Source organism: Callithrix jacchus, chromosome 7 (genome assembly GCF_049354715.1).
Source record: "Callithrix jacchus isolate 240 chromosome 7, calJac240_pri, whole genome shotgun sequence".
Taxonomy (NCBI): Eukaryota; Metazoa; Chordata; class Mammalia; order Primates; family Cebidae; genus Callithrix; species Callithrix jacchus.
In genome coordinates this window covers 26,351,641-26,368,445 of record NC_133508.1, presented here as the reverse complement: position 1 = coordinate 26,368,445, position 16,805 = coordinate 26,351,641, and the positions used below count along the sequence as shown (strand labels likewise).

The following is a 16,805-nucleotide window of genomic DNA, read 5'->3' as shown; positions in this document are numbered from 1 at the left end:
TTCTCTAATGCTTCTTGCTCATTCATTACCATAAGGAAGATTTCTTACTCCAGGGCACGTTTCTCTAAAGGGTCAGGTAAATATTTTCAGCTTTACGGCCCACACAACTTGTGTTATAACTACTCAACCCTGTCATTGTGGCATGAAAACAGCCACAGACAATACATAAATGGATAAGCGTAGCTGCGTTCTAACAAAACTTCATTCACAAAAGTAGGTGGCAAGCATGATTTGACCTATGAGCCATAACTGCTGACCTTGTGATAGGCACAAAATCTGGAGAAAAGAGGAGTCTGAAGGGGAGGAAAGGCAAACACCATCAATCATCTGTGGTTCACAAGATAGAGAATTTAAATATATATATATATGATCAATGCATATATATATATGATCAATGCATACTTTACGACTGGGCGAGTAAAACTATTTTTAAAAACTAAACCATAAAATGTCTAGTACTATATTAAAAATTTACAAGCCATTAGCAAAGATTACCATTTTTCTATATGCTAACCCAATTAGATGTCTCATTTAATCAACTAAGTGCATACGAATCAACTTTTAAAGCATTGTCTTCCCCTCAGTCATTTAGACTTTTATTCAAGAAAAATATTAAATGATTTCTGATCTCCAATTTTTAGTGTCTTCTTGCACTATAAGCTTTTCTGACCACCATTCTTCATATCTTTGATACAGTGATAAAGAATATTAAGTGATGTTTAAGGGCCTTATTAAGTTTTTCCATGACTGCTCCAGTTATTTGCTTGTATATAAATAGACTATCTCTAGAAATATATGCAAGAAATTGGGTACATTGGCTGCCTCTGGGAAGGAACATTTGTGGAAAGACTTTTTCACTGACTAGAGTTGTGCACTATTTTAATATGCATAGATTACACATTCAAACAACAGAAGAAAAGATATGTCATACTCTGGCATAAAGTTTGGTTTATAACTAAGGAGCAACCTAAAGAAGTGGCATATGATCCTTTATGTATGAGTTGGACAATAGGCACAATCCTACCTGTTAAGAGGAATAACTTCATGAAGTGTATTAGCAAATTCTAAGCAACATCCACTATATAGAAATCCCTTTTGGGTGGCTCCAAACTGGGTGAGAGGATTTGCGTGCTTTTGAAAAGAAATCAGATGTCTGGAAGCTAAAGAAAAAACGTCATAGTGGGAAATTTTGTGTGTTTACTCTGTAAATGTGACTTCTCTCTGCTCTAAATTATTTTAGATAGAGCAACTTGAATTTTAGATGTTGAAATAAATCTGATATGTGTGTTGGCAAGAATATTTGATGGTTATTCTCCATCTGCAAAATTCCTCACTCCACTCTTAGCTTAGAGGCAAGTAAGAGCTTAGAGACAAGTAAAAAAACAAACAAAAAAAAAAAAAAAGAAAGAAAGAAACAGCAAAGGAACAGTTTCTGTAAGTAGAATTTTGTCACAAAGATGCAGTGGCACAGTTCCTTCAATATACAGAGCTGTATTACCAGAGCCACTGCAAGTTCTGTGGGACAAACACCATTACAGGAAAATAATCTGGTAAATGGCTAGGAAGGTTTATGGAGTTTACCTTTTCCAAGAATCATTACACGGCATGATGGGTCACTGGTGAGTGTATGATTGTTTTTATTACATTGATTTTTTTCCAAGTATAAAAATAATATACTTTCTTTGTAAAAAAAATTTTTAATGCCAAAAGGTCTAAGAAGAAAAACAATCACTTATAACTCCATCACCAAGAGATAATCACTATTAAAATTTTGTTTCCTTATGCACATTTAAAAAAATTTTTGATTCTTTAGAAATGTGCTATCATATTGACTGGAAGATACTATTTTGCACATAACTGCTTTGTAGATGGTGTTTTTACTTAAGATGATAAATTTACTTAACATGTTGGGTTCTGTCCATGTCATTAAATAGTCTTGAAAATTTTCATTTTAATGTCTACATAACTTTCTATTTTTAGGAGAGACCATTACTTACTTAACCATCTTTTTATTGTTGTATTTCTCCTTTATTTGCTATTATGAGTATGTCCATAATAAACATATTTGTACAAAAATGTTTTTCCTCTTCCTTGAGAAAAGAACAAAATTTCTTGGGTCAAAGGATATGAATTTTTATAATCTTTTCTCTAATTATAAAAGTAATACAAGTTCATTGTGGGAAACCTAGCAAAAAAGAGTAAAAAAGACATTTCTCTTACACTCCTCTGTACCAGAACTCTCAGCTGATGACCATAACTCACACTTCATTGAGCAGTTATAAACAAGTAGAAAGAATTTCAATGGGGCATGGTGGCTCAAGCCTGTAATCCCAGCACTTGGGAGGCTGAGGTGGGCGGATCATGAGGTCAGGAGATCAAGACCATCCTGGCTAACACAGTATAACCCCGTCTCTACTAAAAATATAAAAATTAGCCAGGTGTGGTGGCATGTGCCTGTAGTCCCAGCTACTCAGGAGACTGAGGCAGGAGAATTGCTTGAACCTGGGAGGTGGAGGCTGCAGTGAGCCGAGATGGCAGCACTGCACTCCAGCGTGAGGCTCTGTCTCAGAAAAAAAAAAAGAAAGAAAGAAAGAAAGAAAGAAAGAAAGAAAGAAAGAAAGAAAGAAAGAAAGAGAGAAAGAGAGAAAGAGAGAAAGAGAGAAAGAGAGAAAAAGAGAGAGAGAGAAAGAGAGAAAGAGAAAGAGAGAGAGAAAGAAAGAGAGAAAGAGAGAAAGAAAGAGAGAAAGAAAGAAAGAAGGAATTTCATCTTTGCATCACTCTGCCTCCTTTCTGGTTCCAATGGAGAAGAAACTGCCTCTGCTTCAAGCAAAGGCTAACTTTTCTGCTTGTGCACATACTGTTTCCAGGATCCACTGCTGTAATGATGCCCTCTCATATGCATCATCAACCTCTTCCTTCCATGAGCATACAACCTGTGCTCTAGTATCTCTGTATCGCCCATGTTTAAAATTCTCTCCTTTGATCCTCCAACCTTTCCAGCTATTGCCCCATTTCTGATTCCTTTATAGCTGAGCTTCTTAAAAGAGGAGTTCATATTCCCTATTCCTCCTTACTCACCTTGCCTCTCTCCTCCATCTTTCCTGGCTTGGGCTGCCCTTCATCCCACTCTATGGAGGTGGCTCTTGTTAAGGTTATTAAAGAACTCTGTGTAACCAAATTCAATGTTACACTATTTTCTTGAATGTTCTGCACTACTTGGCAGAGTTGACTATTCTCTCAGAGTTAACTATATGGCTTGCAATAAATGACATTCTCTGCTCTTCCTCCCTTGAGGGCTACAATCCCTTAATCTCCTATTCTGGCTCCTCTGCTAATGACTAAATGTTGCTGTTTCCCAGAGCTCTGTCCTGGGCGTCCTTCATTTTTCTTTTTTAACACTCACATTCAGTGACTTCATCCAATGCCATGATAGTGAATAATTACATAAGCAAACAACTCAAAACATTATTTCCAACATGGATTTTCCCCCTGAAGTCCAGACTACTATATCCAACTGCCTTCTTGATAACTCTACTTTGACATTTAATTGGCATGTCAAATTTAGCATGACCACAATGGAATGCATGACCACCCTCAACCCTATATGAATAAATACAGAAGAATTACACTATCATCCATGGACAGGGAACGACATCTACGTTTTAATCTGGGCTGCCCAGGTGATATCAGACCTTATATACATAGACCACATGCACAGACACACACACAGACACACACACACACACACACACTATATCTTATATAGATTTGGCTATACCACAAGTTCCCCTTGTGGGAATAGACAATGAAATAAAAATATTCCATTTCAATTTCTGGTCCCACGACTGGCATTGTCACGGTTATTTACTTATCTCCCTATCTTTCTTCTTGTTAAAACATTGGGGATTTTGACTTCAGATTTTTCACTTAAAAAAAAAAGCTGTATTTATATAAATGTATATATCCTACCTAACTGCAAAGTAAATAATCATCTTCGAAAACTACAAATTCTGTTAAATATAATATGCTTTTTTCAGAGATTAGAAGAGTAAATGGGAAAGCAAACAAGATTAGGGGAGCTGAACAGCTAGAGATAAAGCTCTATGTTCCTGGCAGTAAGGAATGAGGGGCATGTCATTTTGAATTCTACTCAAAGACCAAATTATTATGCCCTAAAACTTCACTACTATCTTTAAAAAATATTTCTCCCTCTTCCCTGTCATGGCTAAAGTTATATCTACTTTAAAGCACAATTTTCCAGTAAGGTACTGTCAATAGATTTATTACTAAGGTCTTTGACATAATGACAAAAATGTATTTAGAGAATTAAAAATAGGAAGGTGCCCAGGGAAAACAGTTGCTCTGTACTCCACTCAACCCATGTAACAAAAAAAAGAATAAAAATGTTATCATCCATACTCAGTCTCATGTCTCCTAAGGGGCAGAACTCAACAGTAAATGTAAGTCTATGCAAATGTGTTTTTTCTTATGGCAACAATAGCAAAAATGGATTCAGTCAAATCCTAGGCATGTGCTAATGTGAAGGAAAAAAAAAACCCCAAAAACTTAGCATTGCAATATTTACTGAAATTCATACTGTAGGTTAAAGCTCTTCATAATCCTTTAGGTTATATGTGCCTTTTTTCTTTCTTTACAATAATTTTTTTAAATGCCAAAAGATGTATACTCAGAATCTTTCAGGAAATTGTTATTTTTAGTAAAATATGTTTTATTTCTTTGTATTTAAGTACATATATTCATTGGGCTCATCTTATATTGTCCTATGAAATTAAATGTAATAGTTTTCAGAAACTTCTTTAAACAAAATAATTATAAAATTACAAGAAAATGTACAAATATTCTTGAAATAAGTAAACAATTGAGTTCATTTCATACAGCTAAAAATAAGTAATGCTATCCGTAAAGTAATTTTTTCTAGAACATCATTGGAAACATTTACATTATAAGAATTTTGGAATCTTAATAAACTTTCAAAATTTATAAAGTGATCCTAATAGCTGATAAAGTTTAAGTGTTGCTATTTGTATTTAGCATATTTTAATACTACTAATGAAAAACAGTATTTCATTGAACGATGCTGAACATACCAAAGAAACAACTAATAAATTAGTCTGCATGAAATTTAGAGAAACATATTACAATCTCATCCTTGTATATATTTGCTGAATGTAGGTTTATGTGAATGCAATCTTATATGAAAATACTTAAGGTAACAAAATTTTTAGGCTAAATCAGGATCCAGATTAAAAACAATGAACCAGGGATAGCTTTTTAATCTACTGGGTTCTCTATTTGTGTATATAGCTAATATCACAGATGGTAATCTATTTTGGGTTGTAAAGCAAATGTATTCAGAATATTCTCAGGCTCCTGATCCACATGTCCACATTGCACAACTCCAGGGGGCACCATTAATGTTCTATTTATGTGTTCCAGGGTGAGGGCACTGACGTGGAATATGATATGAGTACAGCCTCCTGGAGTTGTACAACATGGGGCACCTGTATTGAAAATACATTTTTTCCTGTGCTCTCACATCACAATTAACACAGAAGACTTCTGTGGCCAGATGTGTGTGGATTTTTCCTCATGCATCAAGTAAGCAATCAGATTGGCAGCAGACACCAATAGACCAACAGGTATCCTCCAACCCAGTTCAATTCTGTCACTACCTACCTGTAAATAGTATTAGATTACACAAGTTGAGCACTCAGTCCTACTAGACTGCTCCTCACTTCCAACATCAATAGGAAGCCACAGGTTGTTTTATCTGTGCTTCTGACCAATGGGATAAATCAGGGTTCCCATGACCCTCTTTGGGTTTGATTAAGTTAAGAGTGCCTCGCTTCCTTACACATACTGCTTTATTATAAAGGATATTACAAAGGATACAAATAAAGAGATGTGAAGGGCAAGGCATGTGGGAAGGAGTTTCCATGCTCATGTGCCACCCCTCCACATGAATGAGTTCTTGTTCACTATGCTTTAAGAGCTCAGCTGGCCAGAAGTTCTCTGTACCCTGTCCTCTTGGGCCTTTTATGGAGACTTCACTGGATAGGCACAAAGGAAGCATAGACAACCATGTAGAAATGAGATTGGATAAAGAGTGGTCTTATGATCTGCAATCAGACAAGGTAGGTCAGATAATTTCTTTATGAGCAGCCTCAAGACAGAAAGGTGGGTAAATGAGGAATCTGTGGGGATCGCTCCAGTGTGAGGCCCCTAGGAAATGGGCCTCGCCATACGGTAAGCTTGAGCCTGGACACAGATCCTCGGTTGGGGTAGTTGAGCTGAGGGAAAGCAGGAACCAAGAGAGGGACTATGTTATTGAAAATAATTAACAGACATTACTTTATGGATATGAGGACTTGGGAGGCATTGAGTCCACTTTCGGTTTCTTATGGTTTATTGTTTCATTGTGTTCATTTTGGACCCTTGTTACATTCGTTGTAAAATATTAACTTAAGTATTTACACTTGGTTAACTTACTAACTTACTTACCTTGACTTATTGGGCGTAACCTACTTACTGGGCGTAACTTACTTAGTGGGCTTAACTTGCTTACCTTGTGACTTAACTCAAGTATTTTGATCTGATGTAAACAACATTAAGCAGAAAAGTATATAATGGAACGTATTGCAAAAATTAAATTGCTGCATGGGCATAGCTCATGTGGCCCTCCAGACCTTGCTCTTTCTCCTTTTTTCCGGCGCACGCTCTCTTCCAGGTTTGGGACCCTCTCGCTGAACGAGATTCCCGGGCTCACGTTCAGTTCACAACAGATAAAGATTTTATTTTTGGTCTCTATGGCTTGCTTGGGGAGCAAAAGGAGCAGGTAAAAGGAGGACAGGGGAAGGTCAGAAAATGAGATTCTGCTTCCTGCAGCCTGCTTCTGAGACCTAAAACACCCCAACACTGTAATAAAAGTCTTTCTATCACCTTTATCACTCTGAAGCTGTTCCAAAGCTGCTTCAGGAAACAAGTACAAAAAGCCACATGCTTCAACAAAAGATATGCTAGTGTTATGACTAGCATATCAAGTGTTATCTAGTGTTATGACTAACATCAACAAAAGATATTACTAGTGTCATGACACCTGTGGTACCCCTAAGTTGCATGGGAACATTATATATATATAATATGTATGTATAATACAGATATAATATGTATGTATAATATATATTATGTAGTATATATATATATACACACACACACACATATATATATAATGTTCCCATACAACTTAGGGGTACAATAAGTGTCATAACACTAGTAATCAAATTTTGCAGGCTTTTTGTTCTCACATGCTAATGTGGGACTTTTGTCACTTTACGAAGTTCCCATAAGTATATTTCACAACTGCTTATGGACAAGTCAGCTCCAGCCAGCTACCACTGGTACTCAGCCCTCACTTAGCTGGACATTGGTCTCCTTCCCACTTTGCTGGGCAGATGGTGGCTGGCACCCTGTTAGTCATTCTGGGCGTTCTTGCTGCTCTTGAGCATATGGAGTCCTTGCTGGTCAGGCTTAGCACTGCTCGGCCAGAAAAGCAGTGTCTCCAGTTGCTCTGCCAGGGATTTTGTTCCTCTGCTGCTCATGCTTTGGGTGGATACACTGCTGCTGTGCTGGGCAGCCTGCATACCAGGCATGCCATGCCCTTCTGCAGCTCCATTCACCCAGTTCTTTCAGAAGTCAAACAGATGGATCCATTTGTTATGTGTTATGTGCTAATTGACAAGGAAAAGCACAGTTGCTTTTACCCCTTTTTTACAGGTTGAGTGAAACAGCTCTTTCAGTTTTTACTTGTAGCCCCGCCCCACCCCTCCTTAGGACACAGATATGTACCCCATTGGTTGGGCCAGGCTTGAGATGGCTTTTGTTAAGAGCCAGTATGTATATTCAGAGCTCTGACCCCTCCAATTACTAGGTTTTGCTATTGGGTCAAACTGGTGCTCTTCTCCTTAGTATTAGTTATATCTAAAAGCCATGTTATCCTTGACAAAACAATTCCTGACTGGGCAACCCACTATCTTATCAGCACAGAAAGCAAAACCAGGCTGAACTCAACTGATACTCACCAAAAGAGGGTGTATTTAAACCAGCCCTAACCAAGGAGAATTGCCCATCCCAGAGATCAGAATTTAAGATTTGGCAAGCCTTGCCACCATGGACTAAAGTGCTCTGGGGTGCTAAATTAACTTGAAAGGAAGCCCAGGCCACAAAGACTGCAATTCAGTAGGTAAGAACCTACTGCTCAGAGCCAGTGGGCAAAGGGAGTGTTTGGCCTACTCCTCCAATGACAGGCTGCACAGCCCATAGCTCCAAAAACGAAACTTTCTTTCCACTTGAGAAAAGGAAAGGAAAGGAAAGAGTAAAGAGAACTTTGTTTGGCATCTTGAATACCAGCTCAGCCATAACAGAATAGGGAAGCAGTCAGAGTCATGAGGCCCTCTTTCAAGACCCTAGCTCCCAGATGACATTTCTAGACTTACCCTGGGGCAAAAGAGATGCTGTTGTCTTAAAGGGAAGAACTAATTCCTGGCAGAACCCATCACCTGCTGACTAAAGACCTCTTGAATGACTAGCAGTGATACCCAGGATGACATTTCTAGACTCATCCATGGGCCTTGGGTGAGACTCAAACTTGCTGGCTTCAAGTAAGACTCAGCACATTCCAGCTATGGTGGCTATGGGCAGAAGACTCCTTCTTCTTGAGAAAAAACGAGGGAAAGATAAAGGGGGCTTTGTCTTGCATCTTGGGTACTACCTTCACCACAGGGTCATACAGCATTAAGTGGGCTCTTGGAGTCCCCATTCCAGGTCTTGGGTTAGGGACAATATTTCTGGACCTGCCCTGGGCAAGTCTAACTGAAGAAGGAATGAAGTAATATATGACCACAGAGGAAAGGAAATGTAAACACATACTTGCAATTTCTGGGAAAGGTTTCTCAAAGGTGCCAACAGTTGGAGACTGGTTTTAAGTATATTACCAAGAAAAGAATGAAGGTGGGCGAGATTTCACAGAGAGAATACTCCTCCATGAGCCAAAACAGAAAGGAATGAAGATGCATAGCAGGTTCAGCAACCAGCAAATGGCCCCAGGGGCTACAGTGTGGGTGAGTCCACAGGGAGAGATGAACAAGTTGGTCCTTATAGGAACACTTACTGTCGTCAGTGACTTGTGCTGGGAGCCACTGACGATTTGCCATTTTAAGCCTAAATGAAACTAAAGACTGAAAAGTAGATCATGTAGAGCACACAAAATAACAGTCTAAACAAAAGTCTCAGAGTGCAGTACAACTTACAGTATTAAATACTAGAGAAAATGGTCTAGGCCCTTTTCTCACTGAATGCAGTTTTGTTGGCCCCTGCTGAGAACTTGGCTACTAATATCATATGCAAATCCCTAAACTCATTATAGGTATGAGGGACTCTTTCCGAAAGATGTGGAAAGATCATTATGCTGATGACTGTCAAAAACCATATCGAGTGTCATTAAACCTAGTTCTTAAATTATTATTTCCCAAACATTTAAAGCATAAGTCAGATGCCCATTTTAAACCTAGTTGTTTCCACACTCTATGTCCTTAATTTAATTAAAAATAGTCTTAGGGAAAACATGAACAAAGATTCCTTGACCATTGAATATTCCACTTAGTAATGCAAACTCTAATTGCAGTACACCAAAGAAATAAACTAAAATTTAAGTATAAATGCCCGCTGTGAGTAAACCATACAAAGTAGCTCAAAAGAGTCAAACAAAATCTGTCCATCAGTTTTGTGACCACTAGTTTCTAACACTAGTGAGGAAGACAGAAACTAGTGAAAGAGCTAGTCTGAAAAATCATCATACTTGAGTTACAGCTTTGTGCTGGTCATTAACTGGCTACTGTCTCAGAAGGCAGGATTCAATTTCTCTGGGATTTACTTTTCTGATCTCTAAAAAATAAGGATCCACAGTCAAAGCTCCTTTCCAGCAATAATAATCTATGATTATATGATTATTTGGCAGTGGGGAAGTAGCATGATAAAGACAGGAACTGAATTAGGTGTTTAGGACAAGTGGGTTCTGGCCCCAGCTTTTCTGCAGCATGACATGACCCTGGATGAGTCTCTTGTCCCCTTGGTCTCAGTTTCCTCTGTTTATGTGAATCAACACAGTTGGCAGATTACATGAATGTGATGGTTCTTGATCTTGTTTTGTTTTGAAGCAATAATGTAACTTAATCTCAGAATTATTTACAGCTTTTTTGTAGTATCAGCAACTGCTTTTTATTTACTTGAATTCCTTTATTTAGTGCTGCTTAGGAGCAGAGGTACTTACAGTGGCCTTCTCTAGGGAATAATTACTCAGTTACCTATTCCTTATAAAATTCCTGGAGATCATGTTACAAAGCCATTTAGCTTTTATTCTGGGAGCTTTTCTGCAAGGGGAAGTAGTGAAGAGAGACATACGGAAATATTTAAGGCAGGAAAGGGTAAGTTATTTCTTTTCAAATTTATTGGTCCTAGGGGGATGGATCTTTGCTATATTCCCCAGCTTTATCTCTTTCTTTTTTTTTTTTTGAGACGGAGTTTCACTCTTGTTACCCAGGCTGGAGTGCAATGGCGCGATCTCGGCTCACCGTAACCTCCACCTCCCGGGTTCAGGCAATTCGCCTGCCTCAGCCTCCTGAGTAGCTGGGATTACAGGCACGCACACCATGCCCACCTAATTTTTTGTATTTTTAGTAGAGACAGGGTTTCACCATGTTGACCAGGATGGTCTCGATCTGTTGACCTAGTAATCCACCCGCCTTGGCCTCCCAAAGTGCTGGGATTACAGGCTTGAGCCACTGTGCCCGGCCTGCTTTATCTCTTTCTTCTGAGTTGTCAATCTTGGACAGACACAGCTACCAGTATATTCCTTTATGAAACCTTTCCTTCTAGCACTGACAGGGACAATTCCTTTACTTTTTATTTTAACCAAAATAAGATTGGAATCTTCTAAAATAAAATCTTACTTAGAATATAAGCACAAATGCATGTGCATGCACATACACACACATACATACTCCAGTTTTTTAAAATAACCCCACAAAACATAGAAACAAATAAATGTTCACATATTTTAAATATATAACAATATTAAATATATATTAACATATTAAATATGTAAATATCCAGATACCACTAACTGCCTTGCCTATTACAGCTTAATAAATATATACTATAAATCTGAAGTAAATTCATTATCCTTTCAACACTCAAGATTCAACCTCAGCCTTTGTTAATATTACTAATAGAATTATCTTAATGTCAACTGTAGCTCCTTTTCTATTTTTTTCTCTACTAGCAACTAGATCTGGTCGTAGTAAATGGCCATGTAGTTTAATGATGGAGCTATCATTATCCAGTTTCTTGACTCATGATAGATTAGTATCTGAATAAAAGCAAACTCTAGGTTATCTTATTTTCAGATGGTACTTTCCTGTTTCTAATTTTAATTTGAGACACTTACAGTTCTTACTTCATCTGCAGAGCCGTTAGAATCAACTTACACTGAACTAGGTGAAGAGCAATACTTCCGTCTGGGTCCCTAGCTTGAGTGGGCTGCTGTAAACAGTGAAGTTGCCCTCCTGGCAGTCCAAGGCAGGTATTGGGATTTAAGTGTCTATAATAAGGGCTGGGCACCCACTCTTGTGTAATGAAAGATGGCAGAAGGACAAGACCAATCAAGCACATTTAGATATAGATGATAATTAAACATAGTTAAGACCAATTCCCCCTACCTCCAAAAAATACAATATTTTAAAGCTAAGAGGAAACATATGAGAAAAGTCATACTAGGAACAAGCAAAATGTATCCAAAATTACTGAGGTAGTCTGTCTTGGTATATCCATAGTTTACCTTTTAGAACCAACAAAAGGCTGGTGCACAGTAGGACACAGGTGGCTTAAGAGCTGGCAATGGGGTACTCCCTACTGTGAGCTGTCATGGACAAAGGTCTAACCTCTAAGTCTGACTTTCAGTGCTCTGTGGTCTGGTCTCTGTATACCTCTCCAGTCCTATTTCTGGGTTTTCCCCTTACAGCTTGATTAAATGCTTGCCTTTCTGTTAGCTTATCTCCTTGATTTCATCATTTTGCTCAGACTGCTCTTTCTAGCTATAATGTTCATCTGTGGTAACTCTGTCTTCACATGATTCAATCCAGTTTATCCCTTGTGGTGCTGATTCAAAGGTCACCTCCTGCATAAGCCCTCCTGTCCCTGCTAGTGGAAATGGGATTGAAATTTTGTATAATGGTTATTTATGTGCTTGTCTTATCCTGTTTACTAAAAAGCCCCAGAGCACAGGCTCTATAAAGGATTCAGCTGTCAGACCCCTGTGTAGAAGCTTTATCCGGACCGTTATACAAGGGCCTCAACAAAGGTTGAAACAACATGGATGTCATCTCAATCCACGGTTTCTAGGGTAGAAAATCCTAGAGGGATTGTAAGAAATTTAGTCCTGCTTTGGACTAAAAATGAAAAGTAGGAGAGATCAATATGTTAAGATAATCCCTAGATTTTCAGTTGGCATAATGAGATAAGTGGTGGTGTCATTAATAAGAAAGGGAACAAATAACACGTTTTAGATGAAATACCGTAAGTTTAATTTCGGACATGTTGAGTTTGGAGTATCTTTCAGTCACGTGGAGATGGGAATTGAAGATATACTTGTTAGAAAAGCAGTGGGGATAGCATTTTTTAATTTTCATGTGTTAAGGAAAAGGGTACATGTTCCAAAGGGTGAATAATTCTCACCATGACATAGTCACAGCCATTAAAGAAAAATTATCTTGCCTAGAAAATAGAACATAAAATGGAGTCATGCATTCTGCCACATGGAAAGAACCCTATTATTACTTCCTATTGATTTTTTTGCTTTCTATTTTCATTGTTCTGTTTTGTAAAATAAAAATCCTTTTTGAGGGAATTTACATTACATAAACTCCCACACCTAATAAGAAATTGACAACTTGGGCGGGGTACTTTTAACACTGAATGGATGGCCAGTTTTTAGTTTGCCTTTCCTTCCTGGCATTCCACATATGTTAATCCTTCCACATATGTCTCAAATCTGCCTTATAATCCGGCCTAAAAACCATAGATGCCAGGACAAGTGGACTGGTTGCAACGGCACCATAAATACAGCCAGGACTTTTGGTCCAAGAAACCAAAGTTAGGAAGAAAAAGGAGTTACTAAATCCCTTTTATTTCTATGAAATTATACGCAAAGTCTAACAATTTATAAATATCAAAGGCAATTGGCACTAGGATATTTAGAGTATCAAGTAAAATATTAAAGTTATTTTGTGTTGTATATAAAATATAAAAGAAATTTAAGATAACATGCTAATAATGACTGTCAAAAAAGGAAGTTTTAATTTGAAATTTGTTATCATTTAAGTAGATGCGCTGAGTTGGATATTTTCTTTATTTACAAGGAATGCCAGTCATAGCTTAAATAATATTTTTAGGCAAATGTTCAAGGTATATAAAAGAAAGAATTTTAGAAGCCTGTTAAATATTCCATACAGGAGCTAGATGTGGTGGCTGTGCCTATAATCTCAGCTACTCAGGAGGCTGATGCAAGAGGATCATGTCCAGAATTTTGAGGCCAGCCTGAGCAACAGTGAGACCCTGTCTCTAAAATAAAATGAATAGAATAAAAAATATTCCATATAATGGCTATCCATCTGTTACTCCAGCAACTCAAAAATACCCTTCTGCTGTGGGGAGAGATTTCAAAATGGTTAGGAGGTAGGACTCTGCCTCTCACACAGAAACTGGAAGTGAGCTGAGATCAAGTGTTTCTCACCACCTGCTTTCACCTACAGTGTGGGCCTGTGACCTACATGTGGGCAATCCAATGGTCCAGTATGGAACTTAGGATCTCAAGGAAGCGACACAAAGCTCAGTCAGTTTACAAATATTTTGAGTGGGACATGGCATTCAAGAAACTAGTGTCACTGCAGGGAATGTTAGGGGCAGGTGGGTGGTTTTTCAGTGGTAGCCTTTTAGCTGGTGATTCTTGAGGAAGGACAATTGAAGCCCCTGCTTTCACGGCTAAGTGTGGCTCTCTCCCATCCTCTCCATTCTCTGAGCCGTCCAATATTGTTCACTAAACTGCTCTTCTTTTTAAGTGGGCTTGTATTGTTTTAGTCAAGAATTCTGAGCAGCACATTTCAGCTACAAATGACTTTTATCTATTCCCATTAAATCAGATAGTCAACTGTTTAAAAATACTGGATTCATAAGAAAAATCTTCTTTTAAAATATTTTATAACTAGAGTTTCTCCCAATTTAGTGTGCCTTCTAACATTGTCAATTTTAACTCATGTGAAAAATTCCTTCCCATTTTTCGAAGTGTGTATCATAGAAACAGCTGTTGCTATGCACATTTGTCTTAATTCTTCAGAATAGTTGAATAAGTTAGAAAAGTGGTGTGTTTCATATTCAGGTCTTGACTTAAAATAGAAAGATCTCATATCCATTCCACGGTATCTCTCAACCTTCTACCTCCTTCCATCAAGGAAGTTTATAAAGTATCAGTTTGTATTCAATTTATATTAGGACCATTTTCTTTAAAGCTGAATCTTTAATTTTTAAAAAATTATCCTGTAGCCAGGCACAGTGGCTCACACCTGTAATCCCAGAACTTTGGGAGGCCAAGGCAGGTATATCACCTAAGGTCAAGAGTTTGGGACCAGCCTGACTAACATGGTGAAACCCTACCTCTACTAAAAATACAAAATTAGCTGGGCATGATGGTGCATGCCTGTAATCACAGCTACTTGGGGACTGAGGCAGGAGAATCACTTGAACCTGGGAGGTGGAGGTTGTGGTGAGCCGAGTTCGTGCCATTGCACACCAGCTTGGGCAACAAAAGCCAAACTCTGTCTCAAACAACAACAACAACAAAAACAATTATCCTGCCAAGCACAATTCTAAAGGATAACATCAAATACAAGAAGAAAAATGTTAGCCAGGCATGGTGGTGCATGCCTGTAGTCCCAGCTACTTGGGGGGCTGAGGCAGGACGATCATTTAAACCCAGGAGGTCGAGGCTACAGTGATCAGAGATGGTGCCACTGAACTCCAGCCTGGTTGACAAAGTGAGACCCTGTCCCCCCCACCCAAAAGAAAGTATATCTAGCAAGAAGATGATATTAAAATGTTAGAGATTAAAATGTTATAATTGATTAATTTTACATTGTATATTTCTCTGTAACTTTTAGATTTCATAAAATAAACTTATATTCTATTTAAAACCCCAACAAGAAGTATAAAGATACTTAAAATGATCTTTCAATAAAATTTAATCAAGGAAAATGAATAAATAGTGTCAAAAGGTCTTTCAAGTTTTATGTTCTTTTTTAAATCCCAAATCTAAGATATCTTACTTTATAGAAAAGCAGAAAATACAAGAAAACATACCAATACAAAAATGATCTTTTGAAGTTTACATTCTTTGTTCTTACAAAGTTGTTTAAAAAGGGCTGCTTGTCACACCTATAATCCGAGTACTTTGGGAGGCTGAGATGGGCGGATCACAAGATCAGGAGTTAGAGATCAGCCTGGGTAACATGATGAAAACCCGTCTCAACAAAAAATAAAAAAAAATTAGTTGGGTGTGGTGGCACATGCCTGTAGTCCCAGCTACTCAGGAGACTGAGGCAGGAGAATCACTTTAACCTGGGAGGCGGAGGTTGCAGTGAGCCGAGATTGCACCACTGCACTCCAGGCTGGGTGACAGAGCAAGACTCCATCTCAAAACAAATAAACAAATGAAACAAAACAAAACACAAAAGTGCTGCCTGTAATTTTACCAATATTGAGATGCCATTCAACAGGTGACATTCACTTTTTGCGTAAGTCCCCATTACTTTGAATTTTGTTCACCTTAAAAACCAATTCATTGTTAAACTATTCAAAATCTTTCAATAATCCTTGGATTTTGGAGTCAAGATATTATATGTTTACCTGGCCTTTTCTGTGCCTCCCATGCATTGATGGATGCCAATAAATTCCATTAGTTGTTTTTGTAACATTGCATCTTTGCCCTCAATTTGAGTAATAAATTTATGCTGTAAAAGATCTGACACCGTTGGACGCTTTTCATAATCTTTAGTCAAGCACCTGCACTGGCAAAAAAAGAACATACAATTATTAAGTAAGTTAGAGTTTTGAAACTGTTATTCATATTCCTAAAAAGTAGTCTAACATGCCAGAGCAATGCTCCTCACAAAGGCCCAGCCCAAGCTTAAAATATATTAATTGCAATTTTTATTTTCTCAAAAATATCAAACTGCAATATGATGAAATAAATGTTTGTGAAAGTGCACACATTTGTGAGTGATTAAGCTGCAGTGATACCAACTTTCAACTAAATAGCACTTCTGTCCACTCCCAGCAAGGATTATTGTGTAAGTGATAATTAAAATGTCTCCTCTACAAAGGCTCCTTTACAAGTCAGTAGCTACAGATAAATGACAATGAAGTTATTATAGTTTTAATGCTTATCTGAAATTAAAACAAACATTGCAGTTTCCCTTCATGAATGTTTTTAAAGGCTTCCCAATTAATCTGTTTCTATGTGATCAAATTGCTAACCCATTTGAGAAGGCTATTCAGCTAAAGATGTTTAAGTTTCATGTCAATAGGTATTTTTTGAGATCATACAGCAAATGTACTAATGGATGTTATACTTCTTCATAGATTCTATCAGAGCATATTCATGAGAAAGGATAGGTCTGGTG

At 37.8% G+C, this 16,805-nt stretch overlaps 1 protein-coding gene across 8 annotated transcripts in view; it reads right to left on the bottom strand.

Annotated features, from left to right (window-relative positions):
- Window positions 1-16,805, bottom strand: part of MYO3A (myosin IIIA) — a 236,097-nt gene that overhangs the window by 140,463 nt on the left and 78,829 nt on the right. For all 8 annotated transcript variants that reach the window (XM_035306980.3, XM_054258524.2, XM_035306978.3 and 5 more), the window contains one exon: window positions 16,030-16,185. In XM_035306980.3, the coding sequence (XP_035162871.3) occupies window positions 16,030-16,185 (156 nt within the window). The remainder of the gene's footprint in view (window positions 1-16,029; window positions 16,186-16,805) is intronic.